Source organism: Salvelinus namaycush, chromosome 30 (assembly GCF_016432855.1).
Source record: "Salvelinus namaycush isolate Seneca chromosome 30, SaNama_1.0, whole genome shotgun sequence".
Taxonomy (NCBI): domain Eukaryota; kingdom Metazoa; phylum Chordata; class Actinopteri; order Salmoniformes; family Salmonidae; genus Salvelinus; species Salvelinus namaycush.
In genome coordinates this window covers 13,264,547-13,287,785 of record NC_052336.1, presented here as the reverse complement: position 1 = coordinate 13,287,785, position 23,239 = coordinate 13,264,547, and the positions used below count along the sequence as shown (strand labels likewise).

General features: G+C 44.2%; 1 protein-coding gene across 1 annotated transcript in view; it reads right to left on the bottom strand.

The window, feature by feature from the left end:
- LOC120024807 (pleckstrin homology domain-containing family A member 7-like) overlaps positions 1-23,239 on the bottom strand; it is a 125,747-nt gene that overhangs the window by 50,073 nt on the left and 52,435 nt on the right. The window contains exons 10-24 of the mRNA XM_038969135.1: positions 23,088-23,171; positions 21,154-21,231; positions 15,435-15,503; positions 14,326-14,406; positions 14,057-14,206; positions 13,777-13,878; positions 13,543-13,654; positions 13,133-13,302; positions 12,821-13,012; positions 12,628-12,742; positions 12,289-12,383; positions 8,082-8,327; positions 5,532-5,753; positions 5,174-5,307; positions 4,918-5,063 (exon numbers count right to left, since the gene is read on the bottom strand). Coding sequence (XP_038825063.1) covers positions 4,918-5,063; positions 5,174-5,307; positions 5,532-5,753; positions 8,082-8,327; positions 12,289-12,383; positions 12,628-12,742; positions 12,821-13,012; positions 13,133-13,302; positions 13,543-13,654; positions 13,777-13,878; positions 14,057-14,206; positions 14,326-14,406; positions 15,435-15,503; positions 21,154-21,231; positions 23,088-23,171 — 1,996 coding nt within the window. The remainder of the gene's footprint in view (positions 1-4,917; positions 5,064-5,173; positions 5,308-5,531; positions 5,754-8,081; positions 8,328-12,288; positions 12,384-12,627; positions 12,743-12,820; positions 13,013-13,132; positions 13,303-13,542; positions 13,655-13,776; positions 13,879-14,056; positions 14,207-14,325; positions 14,407-15,434; positions 15,504-21,153; positions 21,232-23,087; positions 23,172-23,239) is intronic.

Sequence of the window (23,239 nt, the reverse complement as noted above, 5' to 3'; positions counted from 1 at the left end):
AGAGAGTGTGTCCAGTTGTGTGTGTTGGTATTACTGCAGAGAGTGTGTCCAGTTGTGTGTGTTGGTATTACTGCAGAGAGTGTGTCCAGTTGTGTGTGTTGGTATTACTGCAGAGTGTGTCCAGTTGTGTGTGTTGGTATTACTGCAGTGTGTCCAGTTGTGTGTGTTGGTATTACTACAGAGTGTGTGTCCAGTTGTGTGTGTTGGTATTACTACAGAGTGTGTGTCCAGTTGTGTGTGTTGGTATTACTACAGAGTGTGTGTCCAGTTGTGTGTGTTGGTATTACTACAGAGAGTGTGTCCAGTTGTGTGTGTTGGTATCACTGCAGAGTGTGTGTCCAGTTGTGTGTGTTGGTATTACTGCAGTGTGTCCAGTTGTGTGTGTTGGTATTACTACAGAGTGTGTGTCCAGTTCTGTGTGTTGGTATTACTACAGAGTGTGTGTCCAGTTGTGTGTGTTGGTATTACTATAGAGTGTGTGTCCAGTTGTGTGTGTTGGTATTACTGGAGAGTGTGTGTCCAGTTGTGTGTGTTGGTATTACTGCAGTGTGACCAGTTGTGTGTGTTGGTATTACTGCAGAGTGTGTGTCCAGTTGTGTGTGTTGGTATTACTGCAGAGTGTGTGTCCAGTTGTGTGTGTTGGTATTACTGCAGTGTGACCAGTTGTGTGTGTTGGTATTACTGCAGTGTGACAAGTTGTGTGTGTTGGTATTACTGCAGAGAGTGTGTCCAGTTGTGTGTGTTGGTATTACTGCAGAGAGTGTGTCCAGTTGTGTGTGTTGGTATTACTGCAGAGTGTGTGTCCAGTTGTGTGTGTTGGTATTACTGCAGAGTGTGTTGGTATTACTGCAGAGTGTGTGTCCAGTTGTGTGTGTTGGTATTACTGCAGAGTGTGTGTCCAGTTGTGTGTGTTGGTATTACTGCTTAGAGTGTGTCCAGTTGTGTGTGTTGGTATTACTGCTTAGAGTGTGTCCAGTTGTGTGTGTTGGTATTACTGCTTAGAGTGTGTCCAGTTGTGTGTGTTGGTATTACTGCAGAGTGTGTCCAGTTGTGTGTGTTGGTATTACTACAGAGAGTGTGTCCAGTTGTGTGTGTTGGTATTACTGCAGAGAGTGTGTCCAGTTGTGTGTGTTGGTATTACTGCAGAGAGTGTGTCCAGTTGTGTGTGTTGGTATTACTGCAGAGTGTGTGTCCAGTTGTGTGTGTTGGTATTACTGCAGAGTGTGTGTCCAGTTGTGTGTGTTGGTATTACTGCAGTGTGTCCAGTTGTGTGTGTTGGTATTACTGCAGAGAGTGTCCAGTTGTGTGTGTTGGTATTACTGCAGAGAGTGTGTCCAGTTGTGTGTGTTGGTATTACTGTAGAGAGGTTGTCCAGTTGTGTGTGTTGGTATTACTGCAGAGTGTGTCCAGTTGTGTGTGTTGGTATTACTGTAGAGAGGTTGTCCAGTTGTGTGTGTTGGTATTACTGCAGAGTTTGTCCAGTTGTGTGTGTTGGTATTACTGTAGAGAGGTTGTCCAGTTGTGTGTGTTGGTATTACTGCAGAGTGTGTCCAGTTGTGTGTGTTGGTATTACTGCAGAGAGTTTGTCCAGTTGTGTGTGTTGGTATTACTGTAGAGAGTGTGTCCAGTTGTGTGTGTTGGTATTACTGTAGAGTGTGTCCAGTTGTGTGTGTTGGTATTACTGCAGTGTGTCCAGTTGTGTGTGTTGGTATTACTGCAGAGAGTGTGTCCAGTTGTGTGTGTTGGTATTACTGCAGAGAGTGTGTCCAGTTGTGTGTGTTGGTATTACTGCAGAGAGTGTGTCCAGTTGTGTGTGTTGGTATTACTGTAGAGAGTGTGTCCAGTTGTGTGTGTTGGTATTACTGTAGAGAGTGTTTCCAGTTGTGTGTGTTGGTATTACTGTAGAGTGTGTGTCCAGTTGTGTGTGTTGGTATTACTGCAGTGTGACCAGTTGTGTGTGTTGGTATTACTGCAGAGTGTGTGTCCAGTTGTGTGTGTCCAGTTGTGTGTGTTGGTATTACTGCAGTGTGACCAGTTGTGTGTGTTGGTATTACTGCAGAGAGTGTGTCCAGTTGTGTGTGTTGGTATTACTGCAGAGTGTGTGTCCAGTTGTGTGTGTTGGTATTACTGCAGAGAGTGTGTCCAGTTGTGTGTGTTGGTATTACTGCAGAGAGTGTGTCCAGTTGTGTGTGTTGGTATTACTGCAGAGAGTGTGTCCAGTTGTGTGTGTTGGTATTACTGCAGAGAGTGTGTCCAGTTGTGTGTGTTGGTATTACTGCAGAGAGTGTGTCCAGTTGTGTGTGTTGGTATTACTGCAGAGAGTGTGTCCAGTTGTGTGTGTTGGTATTACTGCAGAGAGTGTGTCCAGTTGTGTGTGTTGGTATTACTGCAGAGTGTGTCCAGTTGTGTGTGTTGGTATTACTGCAGTGTGTCCAGTTGTGTGTGTTGGTATTACTACAGAGTGTGTGTCCAGTTGTGTGTGTTGGTATTACTACAGAGTGTGTGTCCAGTTGTGTGTGTTGGTATTACTACAGAGTGTGTGTCCAGTTGTGTGTGTTGGTATTACTACAGAGAGTGTGTCCAGTTGTGTGTGTTGGTATTACTGCAGAGTGTGTGTCCAGTTGTGTGTGTTGGTATTACTGCAGTGTGTCCAGTTGTGTGTGTTGGTATTACTACAGAGTGTGTGTCCAGTTCTGTGTGTTGGTATTACTACAGAGTGTGTGTCCAGTTGTGTGTGTTGGTATTACTATAGAGTGTGTGTCCAGTTGTGTGTGTTGGTATTACTGGAGAGTGTGTGTCCAGTTGTGTGTGTTGGTATTACTGCAGTGTGACCAGTTGTGTGTGTTGGTATTACTATAGAGTGTGTGTCCAGTTGTGTGTGTTGGTATTACTGGAGAGTGTGTGTCCAGTTGTGTGTGTTGGTATTACTGCAGTGTGACCAGTTGTGTGTGTTGGTATTACTGCAGTGTGACAAGTTGTGTGTGTTGGTATTACTGCAGAGAGTGTGTCCAGTTGTGTGTGTTGGTATTACTGCAGAGAGTGTGTCCAGTTGTGTGTGTTGGTATTACTGCAGAGAGTGTGTCCAGTTGTGTGTGTTGGTATTACTGCAGTGTGTCCAGTTGTGTGTGTTGGTATTACTGCAGAGTGTGTGTCCAGTTGTGTGTGTTGGTATTACTGCAGAGAGTGTGTCCAGTTGTGTGTGTTGGTATTACTGCAGAGAGTGTGTCCAGTTGTGTGTGTTGGTATTACTGCAGAGTGTGTCCAGTTGTGTGTGTTGGTATTACTGCAGAGTGTGTCCAGTTGTGTGTGTTGGTATTACTGCAGAGAGTGTGTCCAGTTGTGTGTGTTGGTATTACTGCAGAGTGTGTCCAGTTGTGTGTGTTGGTATTACTGCAGAGTGTGTCCAGTTGTGTGTGTTGGTATTACTGCAGAGTGTGTCCAGTTGTGTGTGTTGGTATTACTACAGAGTGTGTCCAGTTGTGTGTGTTGGTATTACTGCAGAGTGTGTCCAGTTGTGTGTGTTGGTATTACTGTAGAGAGTGTGTCCAGTTGTGTGTGTTGGTATTACTGCAGAGTTTGTCCAGTTGTGTGTGTTGGTATTACTGCAGTGTGTCCAGTTGTGTGTGTTGGTATTACTGCAGAGAGTGTGTCCAGTTGTGTGTGTTGGTATTACTGCAGAGAGTGTGTCCAGTTGTGTGTGTTGGTATTACTGCAGAGAGTGTGTCCAGTTGTGTGTGTTGGTATTACTGCAGAGAGTGTGTCCAGTTGTGTGTGTTGGTATTACTGCAGAGTGTGTCCAGTTGTGTGTGTTGGTATTACTGCAGAGTGTGTCCAGTTGTGTGTGTCCAGTTGTGTGTGTTGGTATTACTGCAGAGTGTGTGTCCAGTTGTGTGTGTTGGTATTACTGCAGAGTGTGTCCAGTTGTGTGTGTTGGTATTACTGCAGAGTGTGTCCAGTTGTGTGTGTTGGTATTACTGCAGAGAGTGTGTCCAGTTGTGTGTGTTGGTATTACTGCAGTGTGTCCAGTTGTGTGTGTTGGTATTACTGCAGAGTGTGTCCAGTTGTGTGTGTTGGTATTACTGCAGAGTGTGTCCAGTTGTGTGTGTCCAGTTGTGTGTGTTGGTATTACTGCAGAGTGTGTGTCCAGTTGTGTGTGTTGGTATTACTGCAGAGAGTGTCCAGTTGTGTGTGTTGGTATTACTGCAGAGTGTGTCCAGTTGTGTGTGTCCAGTTGTGTGTGTTGGTATTACTGCAGAGAGTGTGTCCAGTTGTGTGTGTTGGTATTACTGCAGAGAGTGTCCAGTTGTGTGTGTTGGTATTACTGCAGAGAGTGTGTCCAGTTGTGTGTGTTGGTATTACTGCAGAGTGTGTCCAGTTGTGTGTGTTGGTATTACTGCAGAGAGTGTGTCCAGTTGTGTGTGTTGGTATTACTGCAGAGAGTGTGTCCAGTTGTGTGTGTTGGTATTACTGCAGAGAGTGTGTCCAGTTGTGTGTGTTGGTATTACTGCAGAGAGTGTGTCCAGTTGTGTGTGTTGGTATTACTGCAGAGAGTGTGTCCAGTTGTGTGTGTTGGTATTACTGCAGAGTGTGTCCAGTTGTGTGTGTCCAGTTGTGTGTGTTGGTATTACTGCAGAGAGTGTGTCCAGTTGTGTGTGTCCAGTTGTGTGTGTTGGTATTACTGCAGAGAGTGTGTCCAGTTGTGTGTGTTGGTATTACTGCAGAGAGTGTCCAGTTGTGTGTGTTGGTATTACTGCAGAGTGTGTCCAGTTGTGTGTCCAGTTGTGTGTGTTGGTATTACTGCAGAGTGTGTCCAGTTGTGTGTGTTGGTATTACTGCAGAGTGTGTCCAGTTGTGTGTGTTGGTATTACTGCAGAGTGTGTCCAGTTGTGTGTGTCCAGTTGTGTGTGTTGGTATTACCTGCGACCTGCTTGCTCTTGAGGGAGGCCTCTGAGGCCAGGGCGTAAGACATGGTGATGATCCTCTCCTGCTTCAGTAGGGCTGAGTCCAGACCCAGCACCTCTGGCTTGTCCACCGCCACAGAGGGCCCCGCCAGGATCTGAACACTAATCACACACACACACACACACCACACACCATTACACAATTAATTGAATGGCCTGTCAAACTGATCTTCCATATTGGCCCAGTGAGTAGTGGTGGTGCTGTAATATACCTGGACTTGGCCAGAATGTTCTTGATGCGCTCCATGTTGCGATGGCGAGCCTCCACCTCCTGAGGGCTGAGAGGTTCCTCAGGCTCTGTGTCTATGTAGCGCTCGGGGATTAACACCTTCTGAGGTTTGGCCAGCTACACACAGAGAAACACACACAGTAGAGGTTTCCTACTAAGAGCTATTTGACTCTAGTACCATTATTGTAGGGATTAGGGAATATAACCATTGAAGCTGAAAACAAGTCTAGTCAATTGTTTAAACAACATGGTGAAAGTACTAAGTCCTTAATGAAATGTTAAAGTGAACAGCTCTGACTTGGTGAGGTTTGATGGTGGAGGTGGTGAGGGTCAGGCTGTACCTCTCGGCTGAGGTCCAGGTCATAGTCCAGCGTCTCTAGGTCCGCCTCCTGGGTAAGTGTGGACGTGGCTGTAGAGCGGAGGGTCAGCCACTCGTCTGACTGGGACCGAGGTCTATCACTGTGCTCTGCTGGACACTCCTCGCCCTGGACCACGCCCCGCGCCTCCTCCCCTTGCACCGCCCGCTCCAGCAACTGCAGGTCAAACTCCTGCTCTCGCCTCCACTGGAGGAGGAGGGGTAAACAGACATGACAGTTACACACTAACACTACTGCTTCACAGACACAACAGTTACACACCAACACAACCATACTTCTGCTTCACAGACAACAGTTACACACCGAAACAACCATACTTCTGCTTCACAGACAACAGTTACACACCGAAACAACCATACTGCTGCTTCACAGACACAACAGTTACACACCAACACAACCATACTGCTGCTTCAGATACAACAGTTACACACCGAAACAACCATACTGCTGCTTGACAGACACAACAGTTACACACCAACACAACTATACTGCGGCTTCACAGACACAACAGTTACACACCGAAACAACCATACTGCTGCTTCTCTACAGACATTGATGTGTTCTTCTCTGTAGCTATACTGTATATTGTGCATTTTCCCTTAAAAAAGAAGAAGATATTTCTGTGTGTTTTCCATTCAAACATACATACACAGTGGCATACAATATGACAAATGCAACACTATTCTCCACAGGCAAAAGCACCAGCGTGTACAGGACTGTTGATGGGGGTGCAGTACGAGTGCTAAGCTCTCAGACCACGGAATGCATCACTCTACTTGTGCAGTCAGTGATTCGAGAGAAGATGAGAAGAGAGGGATCCATCTAGCTACATTCATTTACATGTACATATTGGTCCCAGGCATCATTGTGCTTACTAGACGAAAATAAACATGTCCAGTGCAGTAAATACCACAAATACATATTTAATAGACATGCAATGAAGAAAAAACACATGGCAAGCATGCATTTATTATGAAAATGTGTGTTTATTTCTTATTTGCAAACCTCTACATTAAATATGTGGAGAAGAGGGAGGGAGCTTAGTAGATGATCCTCCATTTGCAGATAAACAGAGAAATAATATGCTGACTTGAGTTCTGATACGACTGTAAATGATTGGCACAATGGATAAAGGTAGTGGCACACGGATACATGTACTTTACATTAGGCATTGCTCTATGTAGAGTCAGTTAACAAGGAGAGATAAGTGGTGGTAAGATCTACAAGTCACCACAATCAGAACTGCATTCACATTGCTAAAGTCACTCCTTAGAAGCTTTTACTCATATACAAAGACTAAACGACTAAAAAGCACAGTATTAGACGGATGTTGCATCGTATCAAACTCCAGGCAATATGAAATGTATATGTTGATGAGTCAATAGATGATCATTAGAAAATGTTTAATCCGACAGTCTATATCCACACTTGTAATGATTAGAGAGCTCTTTAAAATGGCAGTGAAAATAAATAACGTAAAAAGTCTAGTTTTTTTAATCTGCAGGATTATGTATGTTTTGTCTGAGCAGCACAACGAGACCTGGTTAGAGAATGACAGACCGTTCTGGAAGAAGGGTATGTGGTTAGTATCTTAGCAGTGGCCTGCACTAGTGGAGTGATAGGAACACAGACTGAAACACTGTCATGGAGCCTGAGAGTAGGTCAAACTGCAGTTTAGTCAGGGTGGGAGAGATGGAGAGAGTTATTAGCTGCTGTGTGTATCTCCAGTATTGAGGTAACATTAGAGAAATGCTGAGAGAACACTTGTTTAGCCAGGGGTGGGTGTAGGGAGGAGAGAGGTAATGGCTATGGGTCGTTAATGCAGCAGTAGGGATATGATTCAGTGTAGCACAATCAATCAACTACAATCAACCCCCACAAAGCTGATTTACTGAAGCTGCATTAATGCATCAGTGTTTAGTACTAATAATTCACATAAAGATTCTCACAAGCTAACCAATAAAAAGCACTTTGACACAGTTAAAGATGGCCGACATATAAGAATGCCGTTTCCATATCTCCCAGGGCCTTTAATAGAGTTCAGGAAGTGAGGTTAATCATTACCATGATCAGTATCATAGCAGAGTCTACTTCATTAGAGACAGACTGTAGTCTAAAATACATTATGTGCATATCTCTCAATCCTTTCAATCATTTTTTTGCAATGGAGTCAAGGACATTTGAAATCAGGGGCCCCACCTATTCTGTCCTTTCTGTTATTGCATATTCATAGTCCTTCACTTCCTAGGTGAGAACACCAGTAGTTCCACCTGCATGTCACACCACAGCATCTCTCACCTCTCACCTCATCACAGCAGTCAATTCACACACCCGCTTACCTGCTGCACCAGCTAGTTCAGGCCAACTCGCACACTCAAACTCACATCAACGGCACTATGAAAACCCTACGAACTGAAATGTATTAGTGGTCGCATGCATTGTTACTTCTGCATGCATTGTAGCTGTAGCTCTAATGGTCATGCTTTAGGCGTGTGAGGCGTAGCTCTAACGTACTGAGCCCAGGTCTGCGGAAAGGGGGCGTTGCTGTGATGATGAGGAGGCCTGGCGTTCTCCTTGACTCAGGGTCCTCTTGCGCTGGCGGACCAGAGCTTTCTGGTGCCTCTTCAGCCTCTGCAGCTGCTCCTCAGCACTCATCCTCCCCCTGCTCTGCTGCTGCTCCTCAGCACTCATCCTCCCCCTGCTCTGCTGCTGCAGCACATCCCCAGAGTACAGACGCTCCAAGGCACTCTTTGGTCTCTCCTGAGAGGAGGGAATAAATTAAAACAGCCCACAACACCAGCAAGAGAGAGCGGGAGGGAGGGAGCAGGGGAGAGGATTGCAAAGGAAGAAGGGGAGACAGAGAGGGAGAAAGAGAGCAGATTAAACGAAAGACGAGGAATGGGTTAGAGAAGGCTGAAGGGAGAGAGTTTAGGTGCCACCATCATTTTACATTAGATCAAGATGCAAAAAAGTCTGGGCGTTTTTAACAATGAGAGCTTTAGAATGTTGAAGAAATCCCATTAAAGTGGATGATTTTGTGGGGGGAAGGACAAAAAGCTTAATAGTTTAAAAGTATACATTTTATCAAAAAGCTGTATACAAGAACACTATTCCAGACCGGTATGCATGTTTTAAATTGGGTTTCTAGCTAAATCTCGGCCTGCACTCCCTGACACTGAGTTCTCGGTCCATGATGCAACATTAAAGAGGTTCTCCTGTACTTGTGTACACTTTTTAGCCAGTAGATCTAAAAGCTGCGCTCACAAGTCAAAAGTGGTCCCCGAAAATTGCATACTACGTCACATACACTATATATACAAAAGTATGTGGACATTTTATAAATAACCGAATCCCTTCAAATTAGTGGATTCGGTTATTTCAGCCACACCCATTGCTGACAGGTGTATAAAATCGAGCACACAGCCATGCAATCTCCATAGACAAACATTGGCAGTAGAATGGCCTTACTGAAGAGCTCAGTGACTTTCAACATGAGACCGTCATAGGATGCCACCTTTCCAACAAGTCAGTTCGTCAAAGTTCTGACCTGCTAGAGCTGCCCCGGTCAACTATAAGTGATCTTATTGTGAAATGTAAACATCTAGGAGCAACAACGTCTCAGCCGCAAAGTGGTAGACAACACAAACTCACAGAACGGGACCGCCGAGTGCTGTCCTCGGTTCCAACACTCACTACTGGACACTCTCTGCAGTAATACCAACACACACAACACTGCCTCTGGAAGCAACATCAGCACAAGAACTGTTTGTCGGGAGCTTCATGAAATCGGTTTCCATGGACACTGGACACTTACCTAACCACTGTTAATATAATTGTTATACAAGCCAAGCCTAAGATCACCATGTGCAATACCAAGCGTCGGCTGGAGTGGTGTAAAGCTCGTCGCCATTGGACTCTGGAGCAGTGTAAAAACGTGTTTTCTGAAGTGATGAATCACTGAAGTGATGAATCACAATCATGAATCTGGCAGACCGACGGACGAATCTGGGTTGCCAGGAGAATGCCACCTGCCCGAATGCATAGTGCCAACTGTAAAGTTTGGTGGAGGATAAATAATGGTCTGGGGCTGTTTTTCATGGTTCTGGCTAGGCCCCTTAGTTCCAGTTTAGGGAAATCTTAATGCGACAGCATACAATGAAATTCTAGACAATTCTGTGCTTCCAACTTTGAGGCAACCGTTTGGGGAAGGCCCTTTCCTGTTTCAGCATGACAATGCCCCCGTGCACAAACGAGGTCATACAGAAATGGTTTGTTGAGATCGGTGTGGAAGAACTTGACTGGCCTGCACAGACCCCTGATCTCAACCCCATCGAACACTGCCCAACATCAGTGGCCGACCTCACTAATGTTCTTGTGGCTGAATGGAAGCAAGTCCACGCAGCAATGTTCCAACATCTAGTGGAAAGTCTTCCCAGACGTTTTGTGGCTGTTACAGCAGCAAAGACGGGACGAACTCCATATTAATGCCCATGATTTTGGAATGAGATGTTTGACGAGTGTCCACATACTTTTGGTCATGTAGATATGTGCATGTGGGGAACAATGCAGGTAAAATGTCGCAGCACAGCTTCCAGAATTTGTTTTGCTTTCAAACTCGGGATTTCGTGGCTAATTGAACTAAGACAGTAATTCTGCTCATATTATGCAATTATGATCTACATATTGACACATCCAGCCCAAAGCGGGAGGTTTAAAAATACTTAGTAGTCGCCAAAGTTCCGTAGCAAGTCTTTAAACCAGTCATTCATTAGCATTGCATAGGCTGTCTTGCACCCCCTCAAGTTGTAGATGATAGGTTATTTAAAAGGCGGCAGAAATTCCTGATTTGGCCTCGTTTTAGATTTGGTTCATTAAGAAATGCTAGCGGCCATGACTGAATTCAAACGTGAGTTGATTTCAGGGTGTAGTTTGATGTGGGTGTTTTGTGTGTGTGTGTTCGCAGGTGGGAAGAGTTAGCCAAATTATTTCACCAATTAGATTTATCTGGCTGGTGTGCGACTGTGGCAAAGTTGGTTTGACTTTGGATAGCCCATCTCCCATCTAGTTAGGTACCGTCAATAAACTACAACGTAAATGAGACAATATTTTTATGTTAGCTTTTAATAGCTGTATATGACTTTCTACAATTTATAGTGTTTTGAGATTTTTAAGTCATTGAGCTATTGGAATTTTTACACACTGTCCCATAGCGATCTGCAAAGTCAAACCACATTTACCAAGGGCATTACGATCGGGTCGTGTGCAGCTGCACTCCGAACTGATTATTACTTGTGTGCTGCCAGCTGTGGGCATGTGGACAGGACTTAAATAAAACCAACCTTCATTTACGTTGTGACATACTCAGGTGCAAAACTCAGTTTTGGGCGAGACTCACTTTATGACCAAAAGTATTCTATTTACATTTTGTAATACATTTTTACAGTAGACTAAATGCTTCTGACTCACATTTAGGCCACATAGGCTTCTTTCTAAATGAAAAGTTGTTTTTTTAGGGGCAGTTGCTCTTTAATGTGACTTGCTCAGAAGTCACACTTTAAATAATGACCTAACTTCTTTTTTCTTTGAAACACAATGTTTCATGCACCATTCAAACGTACAGGCCGAGATTAAGCTAGAAACCCCATTCAAAATTTAAAACATGCATACCGGTCTGGAATAGTGTTCTTGTATACAGCTTTTTGATCAAATGTATACTTTTTAAACTATTAAGCTTTTTGTCCTTCCCCCCAAAAAGTCATCCACTTTAATGGGATTTCTTCAACATTCTAAAGGTCTCATTGTTAAAAACTACCAGACTTCCAACATTCTATTCACTGTAAACAATGTGACTTTCCAAACTATTTAGACAAAAACTTAGAGAAGGAAATCTTAGTCTGCGTCTCTGCTATTTAAATCTGAAACCAGAACAGAAATATATTCGACCAATCAAACGATACAGCTGCTTTAGTAACTGCATCAACTGCTTTTCTCTCTCAATGTTTTGAAACAACTCCTGTTTTGACCACTTTCCCAACCACTTGGACAACAATTTAGAGCGTACGAAATGTTAGTCTACTTCTGGGCTAATCAAATCGGAAATCAGAACAGGAATAGCTTATACCAATCAAGAGCTACAGCTGTTTTAGTAACCGCATCACCTACCTTAATTAAGCTAACTTCACACTGTTGAATTAACTGCCGTGGAACTTTCAGAAATGTCAAATTATAGAAGTAGGGGAGCACATTCTATGAATGAAAATCACTATTTAGTGTGACTTGCTTCTGCAAGAACACTAAATATTTAACCTACTTCTGACTTAGAGTTATTTGTGTTCCTTGCTTCAGCAACACCATACTACTACTACAACAACAGTCAATAATTATACTGTTACTATACCACTAGTGGCTATTATCCCACTTCTGTAATACAGTATCTACTTATACTACTACACTAGCCTACATTTCTCAATAATAGCAATTTAATCTTCTATTGTAACAATACTGTTGGCCAGTTGAAATCATTCAAAAAGTTTTCTTCATGGAAAATGACCTCGTTTTTTCCATGTACTCAGCGTTTTGTACTAGATGCTGCATCGAATCAAGTCAGCTTGTCTCAGCTCCACAAAAGTAAAAGCCATCACAGGATTTATGAACAATATGTGTGCTGCCTCTCCACCTTGTCTCTTGACTCCTAGTCAGTCAGAAATAGTTGGAATCTTACCTTCAGGCCTGAGGCGGCTGAGGCTCCTCTTCTGAGGGTAACATATGAGGAGATGTTTGTGGACTGATTTAGCCTGGATGAGGAGCCAGCCGGCCCTGAGAGAAAGACAGCAAATATGAAAACACGACTCCCAAGTGAGCACAAGAGCCAAAGCATGTTCAGTGGGTACATTACAATGCACATATATGCTGCTGGTGTGAACACTATAAAGAACTGAAAGCTGTTTAGCCTTTCAAGCTGTTTGCTTATTCTGAAGAGTAAGACTTCTTCAAAGAAACAAACATGTTATTCCACTTTACATCAAGGTGCATTACATGTGTTGGACCTAGAGCTACTTACCTCTGCTTGGCAGGGTCTGGTAGCCACCATCATGCCCCAAGGCCCCCATCCTCATGTGACCAGACCCTCCCACTCCCAGAAGCTCAGGTTCACTCAGGAAGGTGCGCAGCTCCACCTGACACCCACAGAGACAGATATCAGTACCACACAGACACACAGACACACGGCTCCATAGCTCTCTCCAAACACACACCTTATTGTCGCCGTTGGTGTATTGGCCAATCTCCCTGTCCCGCTTGCGTTCGTCAGACTGTCGTTTGAGGCCTCGTACAGACGTGTGTCTGATGACGCTGGTTTCCCTGGGCGGCGGAGGCACGGCCGGGGCGTGGTCCTCAGGACTGTATAGCTGAGGTAGTGGTGGTCGGGGAGGGGCGCCTTCATCTGCCTGCAGAGAAAACAACCAACCAGCATAGCCTTTACCATCATATTCAATCCCATTTACTATCAGATAGGATAACATTCAACACTATGTCCTCTGAGTAGGAGGGGAGCGGGGGCCACTCACCCATTTTGGCACAGACATGGGGAGGGCTGCGGTGGTGTGCTGGGTGGAGGTGGGGGTTGTGGGGCTGAGGTGGGGGCTGTGCTGCTGGGCCAGTCTCATCTCTCCCAGGGAGGGACTGGCAGACAGAGAAGGCATTGACGACGGCGACACGGAAGGCACAAGTTTTCTCTCTGGAGGCACAAAAAGACACACGTAAAACACCCCCCAACACACGCATTCAAATTACACAAGATAACACTCCAACCACAAAAGCCAAATACACATACAGACCATAATCAACTCATCCATTTTGTCCCCTGTAAATATATAAGCACATGACAAGTAACGTCCATTTCTCTCTCTACCTCGTCCTGAGCACCAGTGTGTGTTAGTAGAGGCAAGCGGAGGCAGAGCCACAGCACTCCTCTCACCTGGGTTGGTCACAGAGGAGATGGTGATTAGGTAGTTGGCTTTGCTGGAGCTGAGGCCTGCTATTACGTCTTCAACCCTCCACAACTCCCTCTTGATCTGGGACTTCTCCTTCTGCTCATAGACAAACACACACACAACCATGAACACAAACACTACAGACGTTGTTCCCATCCCTCTGGGAATCTGTACGAGAGTATGTGTTTGCAGTGGTGTGGTTGTGGTGCGATCCTGACCTGAGAGAGACCACTGCGGTTCATCTGGCCCTCCAGAGCTGTCCTCAACCAGTCTACATCTCTCTCCAGGCTGCTGTACTCGTTCCACGCATTCTCCATCTCCTGCATGGAGCAAGAGAGACATAGAGAAAGAGAGAGTAATAGAGAGAGAGAGCGAGAGAGAGATAGTAAGAGAGTGAGAAAGACAGAGAGGGAGGTTGTGTGGTCAGTCAATGGGGCTGACTGTGGTCAGTCAAACCAGTGAGCTAGGCTGTGTTAGGTCAAACAGAGCAGGCCTTACCGTGGACACCTGAGAGATCTCAGCTCTGATGTGCACCACGTCCTCCTGCAGTAGTCTCTGCTGGTAGGATATCTTCTCCTGGTGGGCCAGCTGGTCCCGGTACTGCTCCATCTGCTGGTGGGACACGTCCAGCACGGACTCCAACTTGTCCTGTAGGACAGGACACCACAAGGGCGTGGGGTATTCACGACAAGCCCATACGGGGAAGCTAATACACACGTCTACATACCCAGGCACACACACACAAACAAACACAGAAAACCCAATACCTTGTCTTCCTTGAGCGTGCGTATCGTTGTTTCCAGCTCCTGAAGGATCTTGTCTTGTTCACACAGTCGACTTAACTTCACCTGCACAGGGAACAGCAGCAGGCAGCCCAGAGAACAGAGATTGATAAGGTCTAAGACTAGGTCTATGACTAGAACAGGGGCCCTCTGCCCAGCAGCTTCTGGTAAACACCATTCAAACCACAGTGCCCAGCAGAATGAATTGATAGTCTACTGTAGTCTGCTCTATCTGGAAATATGTCAATAAGACCCATCTCTTTGAAATGCCCTGAGGACCTCTTTTCATCTTCTCTGTGTGAAAATAAAGAAATAAAGCTTTATACTGTCTGCTTGTGGGGAATGGTAATGCCCATTATAAGTAATCATAATCAAAAATCCATATTTTGAAATTCACTTTAAGAGAACAGTGCTTATTGAGACTGGCATATTTGTTTCCCCGCAGAAATGGGTTATATGTTTCTGAAAACAAAATAAGACTGTCTAGTTTACCATCTTTCTCACACACTGAGTGTTTATTCTTGAGTTCTATTTATCATTCTGTTCAATTAATAATTAAGCTGTTTTTTATTTCACAGACGTATATTGTTGTTTTAATTGCATTAAATATTCATTGTTCAAACAAATTCACAAATTCTTATAAATTGTTAAACTGGAACAATGCTAATGATGAAAAGCCAAGACATCCAGCTTATTTACCTCCATTCTGAGCAAACAAAGAATTAAAAAGGCCGGATGACAGAAATCAAACTGAAAAATATAAGAGCTTTACGTCTAAAATCCCATTAATTGTATTTTTCCTTTTAAATTGAGAGCTGGAAATAAAAGCCCTCGGCGATACTCTCAGGCTTTAACAGTGAAGCTGTCTGTCCCCACAGTGCTGCATCTTCGCTCTGCTCCGTTCCCTCCCTCCCTACACACCCTCTGTTTACCACAACTACAGAACACCAACTTCTCAAATCCTCAGTTCACTGTCTCTGTAGTGGGTTGTAGATGTGAAAAACGATAGACGTTGAAGAAAAGGAGAGAGATGGATAAACTGGGTGTTTATCAGACAAGGTTTGGTTAGAGGGGGTGGGGGCCGGTATACTTACATCAACATCGCTCTCTGCTATCTTAACAGGTCTCGATGGTCTGTCTTTCAGAGTTTCACGCCCTGTAACCTGCAATGCCCCAAAGGCACAAATACAACCTTACTTCTCCCAGTAATAGTTGAAAAAAAAAGTTCAACTACCCTAAATATTAAAACCAACATTCAATAGATAACACTGAACAACAACATTACAGCAATTATCAAGCAACAGCATGAGACCTTGCTAAGGACATTGGGATTGCAGAAACCACAATGTAGAACAGTTATGCAAAAATGATTCAACAAAAAAGACTTGGGTAGTAGTATGCACAAGCCAATGCAATATGACTGCTTTAAAAGCTGTGCAAATATATTTATGGTCAAAACCAGCATCTGTGCATTTAAGAGAGGCCACAACGGAGAACCACAAAGCTGCTCTTTCCTGGCAGTGTGTCAGTGAGTTTAGTTAACGACCGTGTCCTCTTTATGAACCAAGAGAAAGGGAGGAACTAGCAGGAAATATGGCACCTCCTTCAGATCCTCTCTGTTACAGTGATAAATCAGACTTGGCCAAAGACATATCTCAGAGACATCAGTGAACTGGCCCAGTGAGAATTGATATAAATATAAGATATAGTTCAGTGTCTTTCGCTAAGAGATTTCAATTGACTTAATGCCCAAACAGAGCTAATGATTTCTGCTGATCCATTTCAAAGAGCATAGAGATGTAGGTGTGTTTACAATTATAACCAAAGCACACGTTATGTATCTGACCTTATAGCTCTGATTCTGTTAAATGATAATCAGTATTGACGTGTCTCAAAGAGCACCCTTGGGTCGTCTCTTTAGTGCTTACTAGACAAACAAAAGGAAAAGAAAGGCTGTGAAACAAAGTGCAATCCAGGGTTCAACAGCATGCAATGGGACTCCCTCTCACAGAGAGCAGAGACAGAGTCCACATCAGTCAGTCAGCACACACTGACACAGCATCACCATGATGGACTACAGTACCCAGCAGGCCAAGCTATGCACTACAGTCACAGGTGGGTCTCTCTTCTAACATGGCCACTCATCACAGCAAACACGGGCAGGTAAGGAGTGCATTATACACATTCTATTAGGAGAAGCAGTGGAATGGTCTCACTCTTTGTATGCACACCATCCTTACATTCCAACTGGACCCAAAACCTGGAGGGGTGTTTTCTAACACATTGTGTACCATAACGATCAACGGGTCAATACTTTTGATCTGTTTTAAAATAGGAAATACAGAGGTGTTACATCGATAATAGAACTCCCCACTCCAAGAAACAGAAGGTTAGTTAAGGGTTGTGATGTTATACATACAAATCACTTCAGGAGGATCAGATGCTTTGTACTGTTGTTAATGGAAGAGAATTGCTGATAGCAGAATGTAGAATCATTACAACACACAAGGTCATTCTGCTGAAGCTGGCATTAGACTTACACTACCAGTAAAAAGTTTTAGAACACCTACACAATCAAGGATTTTTCTTTATTTTTGCTATTTTCTACATTGTAGAATAATAATGAAGACATACAACTAAACTAATAACACATATGGAATCATGTGGTAACCAAAAGTGTTAAATATAAAATATATTTTGATATGTTTGAGATTCTTCAAATAGCCACCCTTTGCCTAGATGACAGCTTTGCACACTCTTGGCATTCTCTCAACCAGCTTCACCTGGAATGCTTTTCCAACAGTCTTGAAGTTCCCACGTATGCTGAGTACTTGTTGGCTGCTTTTCCTTTACTCTGCTGTCTAACTCATCCCAAACGTCTCAATTTGGTTGAGGTTGGGTAATTGTGGAGGCCAGGTCATCTGATGCAGCACACCATCACTCTCCTTCTTAGTAAAATAGCCCTTACACAGCCTGGAGGTGTGTTGGGTCATTGTCCTGTTGAAAAAACAAATGATAGTTCCACTAAGCCCAAACCAGATGGGATGGTATATCGCTGCAGAATGCCGTGGTAGCCATGCTGGTTAAATGTGCCTTGAATTCTAAATAAATACACCATAACACCTCCTCCTCTATGCTTTACGGTGGGAAATATACATGCGGAGATCATCCGTTCACCCACACTGCGTCTCACAAAGACACAGCGGTTGGAACCAAAAATCTAGACTTTGGACTCCAGACCAAAGGACAAATTTCCATTGCTCGTGTTTCTTGGCCCAAGCAAGTCTCTTATTCTTATTGGTGTCTTTTAGTCGTGGTTTCTTTGCAGCAATTTGACCATGACCATTTCAACTAAACATGGTGAAGCCCCAAAATTGCCCTCGCTAGAAGCCTGTGTTTCAGATATAAGGAAGTGGATGGCTGCAAACTTTCTACTTTTAAACTCGGACAAAACAGAGATGCTTGTTCTAGGTCCCAAGAAACAAAGAGATCTTCTGTTGAATCTGACAATTAATCTTGATGGTTGTACAGTCGTCTCAAATAAAACTGTGAAGGACCTCGGCGTTACTCTGGACCCTGATCTCTCTTTTGACGAACATATCAAGACTGTTTCAAGGACAGCTTTTTTCCATCTACGTAACATTGCAAAAATCAGAAACTTTCTGTCCAAAAATGATGCAGAAAAATTAATCCATGCGTTTGTTACTTCTAGGTTAGACTACTGCAATGCTCTACTTTCCGGCTACCCAGATAAAGCACTAAATAAACTTCAGTTAGTGCTAAATACGGCTGCTAGAATCCTGACTAGAACCAATTTTTTTAATCATATTACTCCAGTGCTAGCCTCCCTACACTGGCTTCCTGTTAAAGCAAGGGCTGGTTTCAAGGTTTTACTGTTAACCTACAAAGCATTACATGGGCTTGCTCCTACCTATCTTTCCGATTTGGTCCTGCCGTACATACCTACACGTACGCTATGGTCACAAGACGCAGGCCTCCTTACTGTCCCTAGAATTTGTAAGCAAACAGCTGGAGGCAGGGCTTTCTCCTATAGAGCTCCATTTTTATGGAATGGTCTGCCTACCCATATGAGAGACGCAGACTCGGTCTCAACCTTTAAGTCTTTACTGAAGACTCATCTCTTCAGTAGATCATATGATTGAGTGTAGTCTGGCCCAGGAGTGTGAAGGTGAACGGAAAGGCTCTGGAGCAATGAACCGCCCTTGCTGTCTCTGCCTGGCCGGTTCCCCTCTCTCCACTGGGATTCTCTGCCTCTAACCCTATTACAGGGGCTGAGTCACTGGCTTACTGGTGCTCTTCCATGCCGCCCCTAGAAGGGGTGCGTCACTTGAGTGGGTTAAGTCACTGACGTGATCTTCCTGTCTGGGTTGGCGCCCTCCCTTGGGTTGTGCTGTGGCGGAGATCTTTGTGGGCTATACTCGGCCTTGTCTCAGGATGGTAAGTTGGTGGTTGAAGATATCCCTCTAGTGGTGTGGGGGCTGTGCTTTGGCAAAGTGGGTGGGGTTATATCTTGCCTGTTTGGCCCTGTCCGGGGGTATCATCGGATGGGGCCACGGTGTCTCCTGACCCCTCCTGCCTCAGCATTTATGCTGCAGTAGTTTATGTGTCAGGGGGCTAGGGTCAGTCTGTTATATCTGGAGTACTTCTCCTGTCTTATCCGATGTCCTGTGTGAATTTAAGTATGCTCTCTCTAATTCTCTCTTTCTCTCTTTCTTTCTCTCTCTCTCGGAGAACCTGAGCCCTAGGACCATGCCTCAGGACTACCTGGCATGATGACTCCTTGCTGTCCCCAGTCCACCTGGCCGTGCTGCTGCTCCAGTTTCAACTGTTCTGCCTGCGGCTATGGAACCCTGACCTGTTCACCAGACGTGCTACCTGTCCCAGACCTGCTGTTTTCAACTCTCTAGAGACAGCAGGAGCGGTAGAGATACTCTTAATAATCGGCTATGAAAAGCCAACTGACATTTACTCCTGAGGTGCTGACTTGTTGCACCCTCGACAACTACTGTGATTATTATTATTTGACCATGCTGGTCATTTATGAACATTTGAACATCTTGGCCATGTTCTGTTATAATCTCCACCCGGCACAGCCAGAAGAGGACTGGCCCACCCCTCATAGCCTGGTTCCTCTCTAGGTTTCTTCCTAGGTTTTGACCTTTCTAGGGAGTTTTTCCTGGCCACCGTGCTTCTACACCTGCATTGCTTGCTGTTTGGGGTTTTAGGCTGGGTTTCTGTACAGCACTTTGAGATATCAGCTGATGTAAGAAGGGCTATATAAATAAATTTGATTTGATCTGATTCACACAGTCTCCTCTGAACAGTTGATGTTGAGATGTGTCTGTTACTTGAACTCTGTGAAGCATTTGTTTGGGCTGGAATTTCTGAGGCTGGTAACTCTAATGAACTTATCCTCTGCAGCAGAGGTATCTCTGGGTCTTCCTTTCCTGTGGCGGTCCTCATGAGAGCCAATTTCACCATAGCGCTTGATGGTTTTTGCGACTGCACTTCAAGAAACTTTCAAAGTTCTTAATATTTTCCGTATTGACTAATCTTCATGTCTTGAAGTAATGATGGACTGTCGTTTCTCTTTGCTTATTTGAGCTGTTCTTGCCATAATATGGACTTGGTATTTTACTAAATAGGGCTATCTTCTGTTTGACCCCCCCTACCTTGTCACAACACAACTGATTGGCTCCAATGCATAAATAAATTCCACAAATGGACTTTTAAGAAGGCACACCTGTTAATTGAAATGCATTCCAGGTGACTACCTCATGAAGCTGGTTGAGAGAATGCCAAGAGTGTGCAAGGCTGTCATCAAGGCAAATGATGGCTATTGGAAGAATCTCAAATATAAAATACATTTTCATTTGTTTAACACTTTTTTGGTTACTACATGATTCCATATGTGTTATATCATAGTTTTGATGTCTTCACTATTATTCTACAATGTAGAAAATAGTCAAAATAAAAGAAAAACCATTGAATGAGTAGGTGTTCTAAAACTTATGACCGGTAGTGTATATGAAGCCACACAGCAGCAAGATATTTTCTGGGCTCGAGTGCATCAAATCCGTGATGTATCATGGGTAAATTGTGACTGACTGACTGATCTACAAATAATATTGTGTAGTTATTTAGGATGCAAGGTGATTTGTAGATCAGTCAGTCTCGACTCGCCTTTAATGTCGGCTGCAATGTCGAACGCGCCCATTGTAGGTCTCTTTTAGCAGCACTGCTTGATGGGAAGTGAAATTTACATGATGCAAAATGTAGTTTTTGACATGTAGTACTGTGCTGCTTGAAACTTCAGTTCCCATCAGTGGAGGTATGATATTTTGACCCCAAGTTTTCAAGGTGAACGTGTGCTATTCCCAATGTACTTTTATCCAATTGAAAGAATAGCTAGCTTTGACACAATATAGAAAATGGTATAATTTATACTGTAGCCAATAATCATATCATTTTATGTATGAGATCATATTGCACTCAAGTTGTTTTCTTTGCTGAATTGATAGTAAAGACACAGATGAATGCAGCATAGCATTATTCTCAGTATACAGAGCATTAGTAACAAAAACAACAGTGGATAAAACACACAGAAGACAGTTTAAATTCCAACATCAACCTAAACCACACAGCCCTGAGGAACGAGGTCAGAAAGAAGAGGAGAGAGCAGCAGAAGGAGGTGTGTGAATGAGGAAGAGACTGACACTGTAGACAGTGGAAGGAAGAGCAGGATGCAGGCTACAGAGGAGAGAGGAGGAAGAGAGATAAATCATCATTTACGTGATCTTTTCTCTTGGGGCCCACCTTCAGATCGAGATAATCCAGGTCCTTCTTCAGTTGCATGTAAGTATCATCTGCCTGACAGACAATGAGGAATGGAGAGACAGATCACAAGACGGAAAGCTGCAAAGGATGCTAGGAGACTATAGTATAGGTAGACTAGTCAGGTGCTGTTACAGCACAACTCTATATCTCTACTTCATTCTCATTGGAGAGATCATATCACCACAGTCAAATGAATATTAGTGAGGCAAAATAGGACAGAAAAATCAGGCAGATTGATTCAGTTATATTATGAGAATTTACACCAAACTAGATTGTAGTGTAGGGCTGCTATCTAAATAGTTTAGGGATGCTTACACAAATAGCTTAAGCATTTCATAGGGCAGTACACTGCTTGTAATTCAGTTCACCACCAAATCTCTGGCATGGGTAAATGATGTCCACACGAGGATGAAGAGAACATAAGCGTTGATGGAGAGAGACTGAGCATGGTTGTCATTGAGCACCTTTACAGCTTCACTGTGGTGTGCAGGTCTGAGACCAGAGCACTGTGTTTGGACTGGCTCTTCTAGGGCAGGGGTCGGCAACAGGCATCTTTTTTTATTGTATTTATTTTTTGGTCAAAAAAGAGACTGTAAAATCACCAGCAATTCAGTTTAATTTAGGAAATCTGTTCCCAAGTATTCCCACAAATAAAAAAAGAGACATATGTGATCATGACTCTATGTAATCAAGGTATTACTTCAAATAGAATACAATTTTCAGTGTACAAATTATTATAATTAAGTTCCAGCCCCCCTGACCATTCGCTCCAACAGAAATCGTCCCGCGGCTGAATGTAGTTGCCTACCCCTGCTCTAGGGAGACACACTCCTGAGCCAGCCTGTATACCCAGGGTCACTTTACACTAATAAGAGTGACCTCTCAGATACACACAGTTCAACACAACCAGGACTTAGAGGGGAAATGTGTAAGAAAAGTCACAAATACATTTCTCATTGTAGTTATCCAGGTTTGCAAAGACCTCAAACAACAGAAGATAAGGCTAGAGTATATGTATGTGAAGACAGGCACGGTGCATAGTCAACAAGCAACATGCTTGATATGAAGCTTGGGAGCAACATCATGTTTGTTTTTTAACAAATCAAATGAAACACGTCTCTGTAACGCTCAACAGGGTGCTACATTATGCCGACAGATGAGTGAGGCCACAGGCTGGTGTATCTATAGCTGCAGACAGTCCATGCTAACAGGGGAGCACCTAAGCCACTAGAACAACAGACGCGACCAACACACCACACAGTCCAATGAATGATGGAGCTGGGACCAAAACACTAGCAGAGACACAGACTGCGGGTGATGGGGATTTGGCTGGGGGCTGGGGATCCACGAATCATTGGAGTGGGGCTGCAGAGCAGGGCGGCTGCAGGGGTTGAGGATACGAGGGGGCCTGACCTGCAGGCTGGGGCCTAGGAGGCCGTTGTGATGTAGGTGGTGGAGGGCGTCGCCGTGGACACCAGCCATCTTGGCCTGGTGACTCCTGAGCTGAATGAGCAGCAGGGTCAGCTCCTCCGGCTGCAGTAGGGTCAGGCCCAGGCCAGGGAGAGGAAGAGAGGGAGGGACAGAGAGAGAGCACTTCAACACCTGGCCACCAGGGTGGCAGCAGTGAGGGCTCAGCTCTTCAGGCCCCAGAGAGCTGTGGGCCTAAGCATCCTACCACAATACCTGCTCCTATCTCCCCGTCACACACATAAGGCCCTTCAGAGCACAACAGCACTGAATCCACCAGCTGAAAATGGTGCTGCTTTCTGACTGAAATGTATAACATTGACGTTCCCTTCAGCATTCATCTTTAATAGTCCTAATATAAAGCAGAGAATAGTTTAAACTGGGTGTGTGATGAAGATAAATGAACAAGACAGAAGCTGTACCGTTTTCCCATGCAAGCTTGGTACGCTGACTGTGTGTGTGATGTAGCCCATGGCTGGCATTGACCGTCTCTCCAGCTGACTAGTCTGTGGGAAAACAAAGACATCAACAAGTTATTAGGCTACATATCCCATTTCACAGATCAAACAGAATG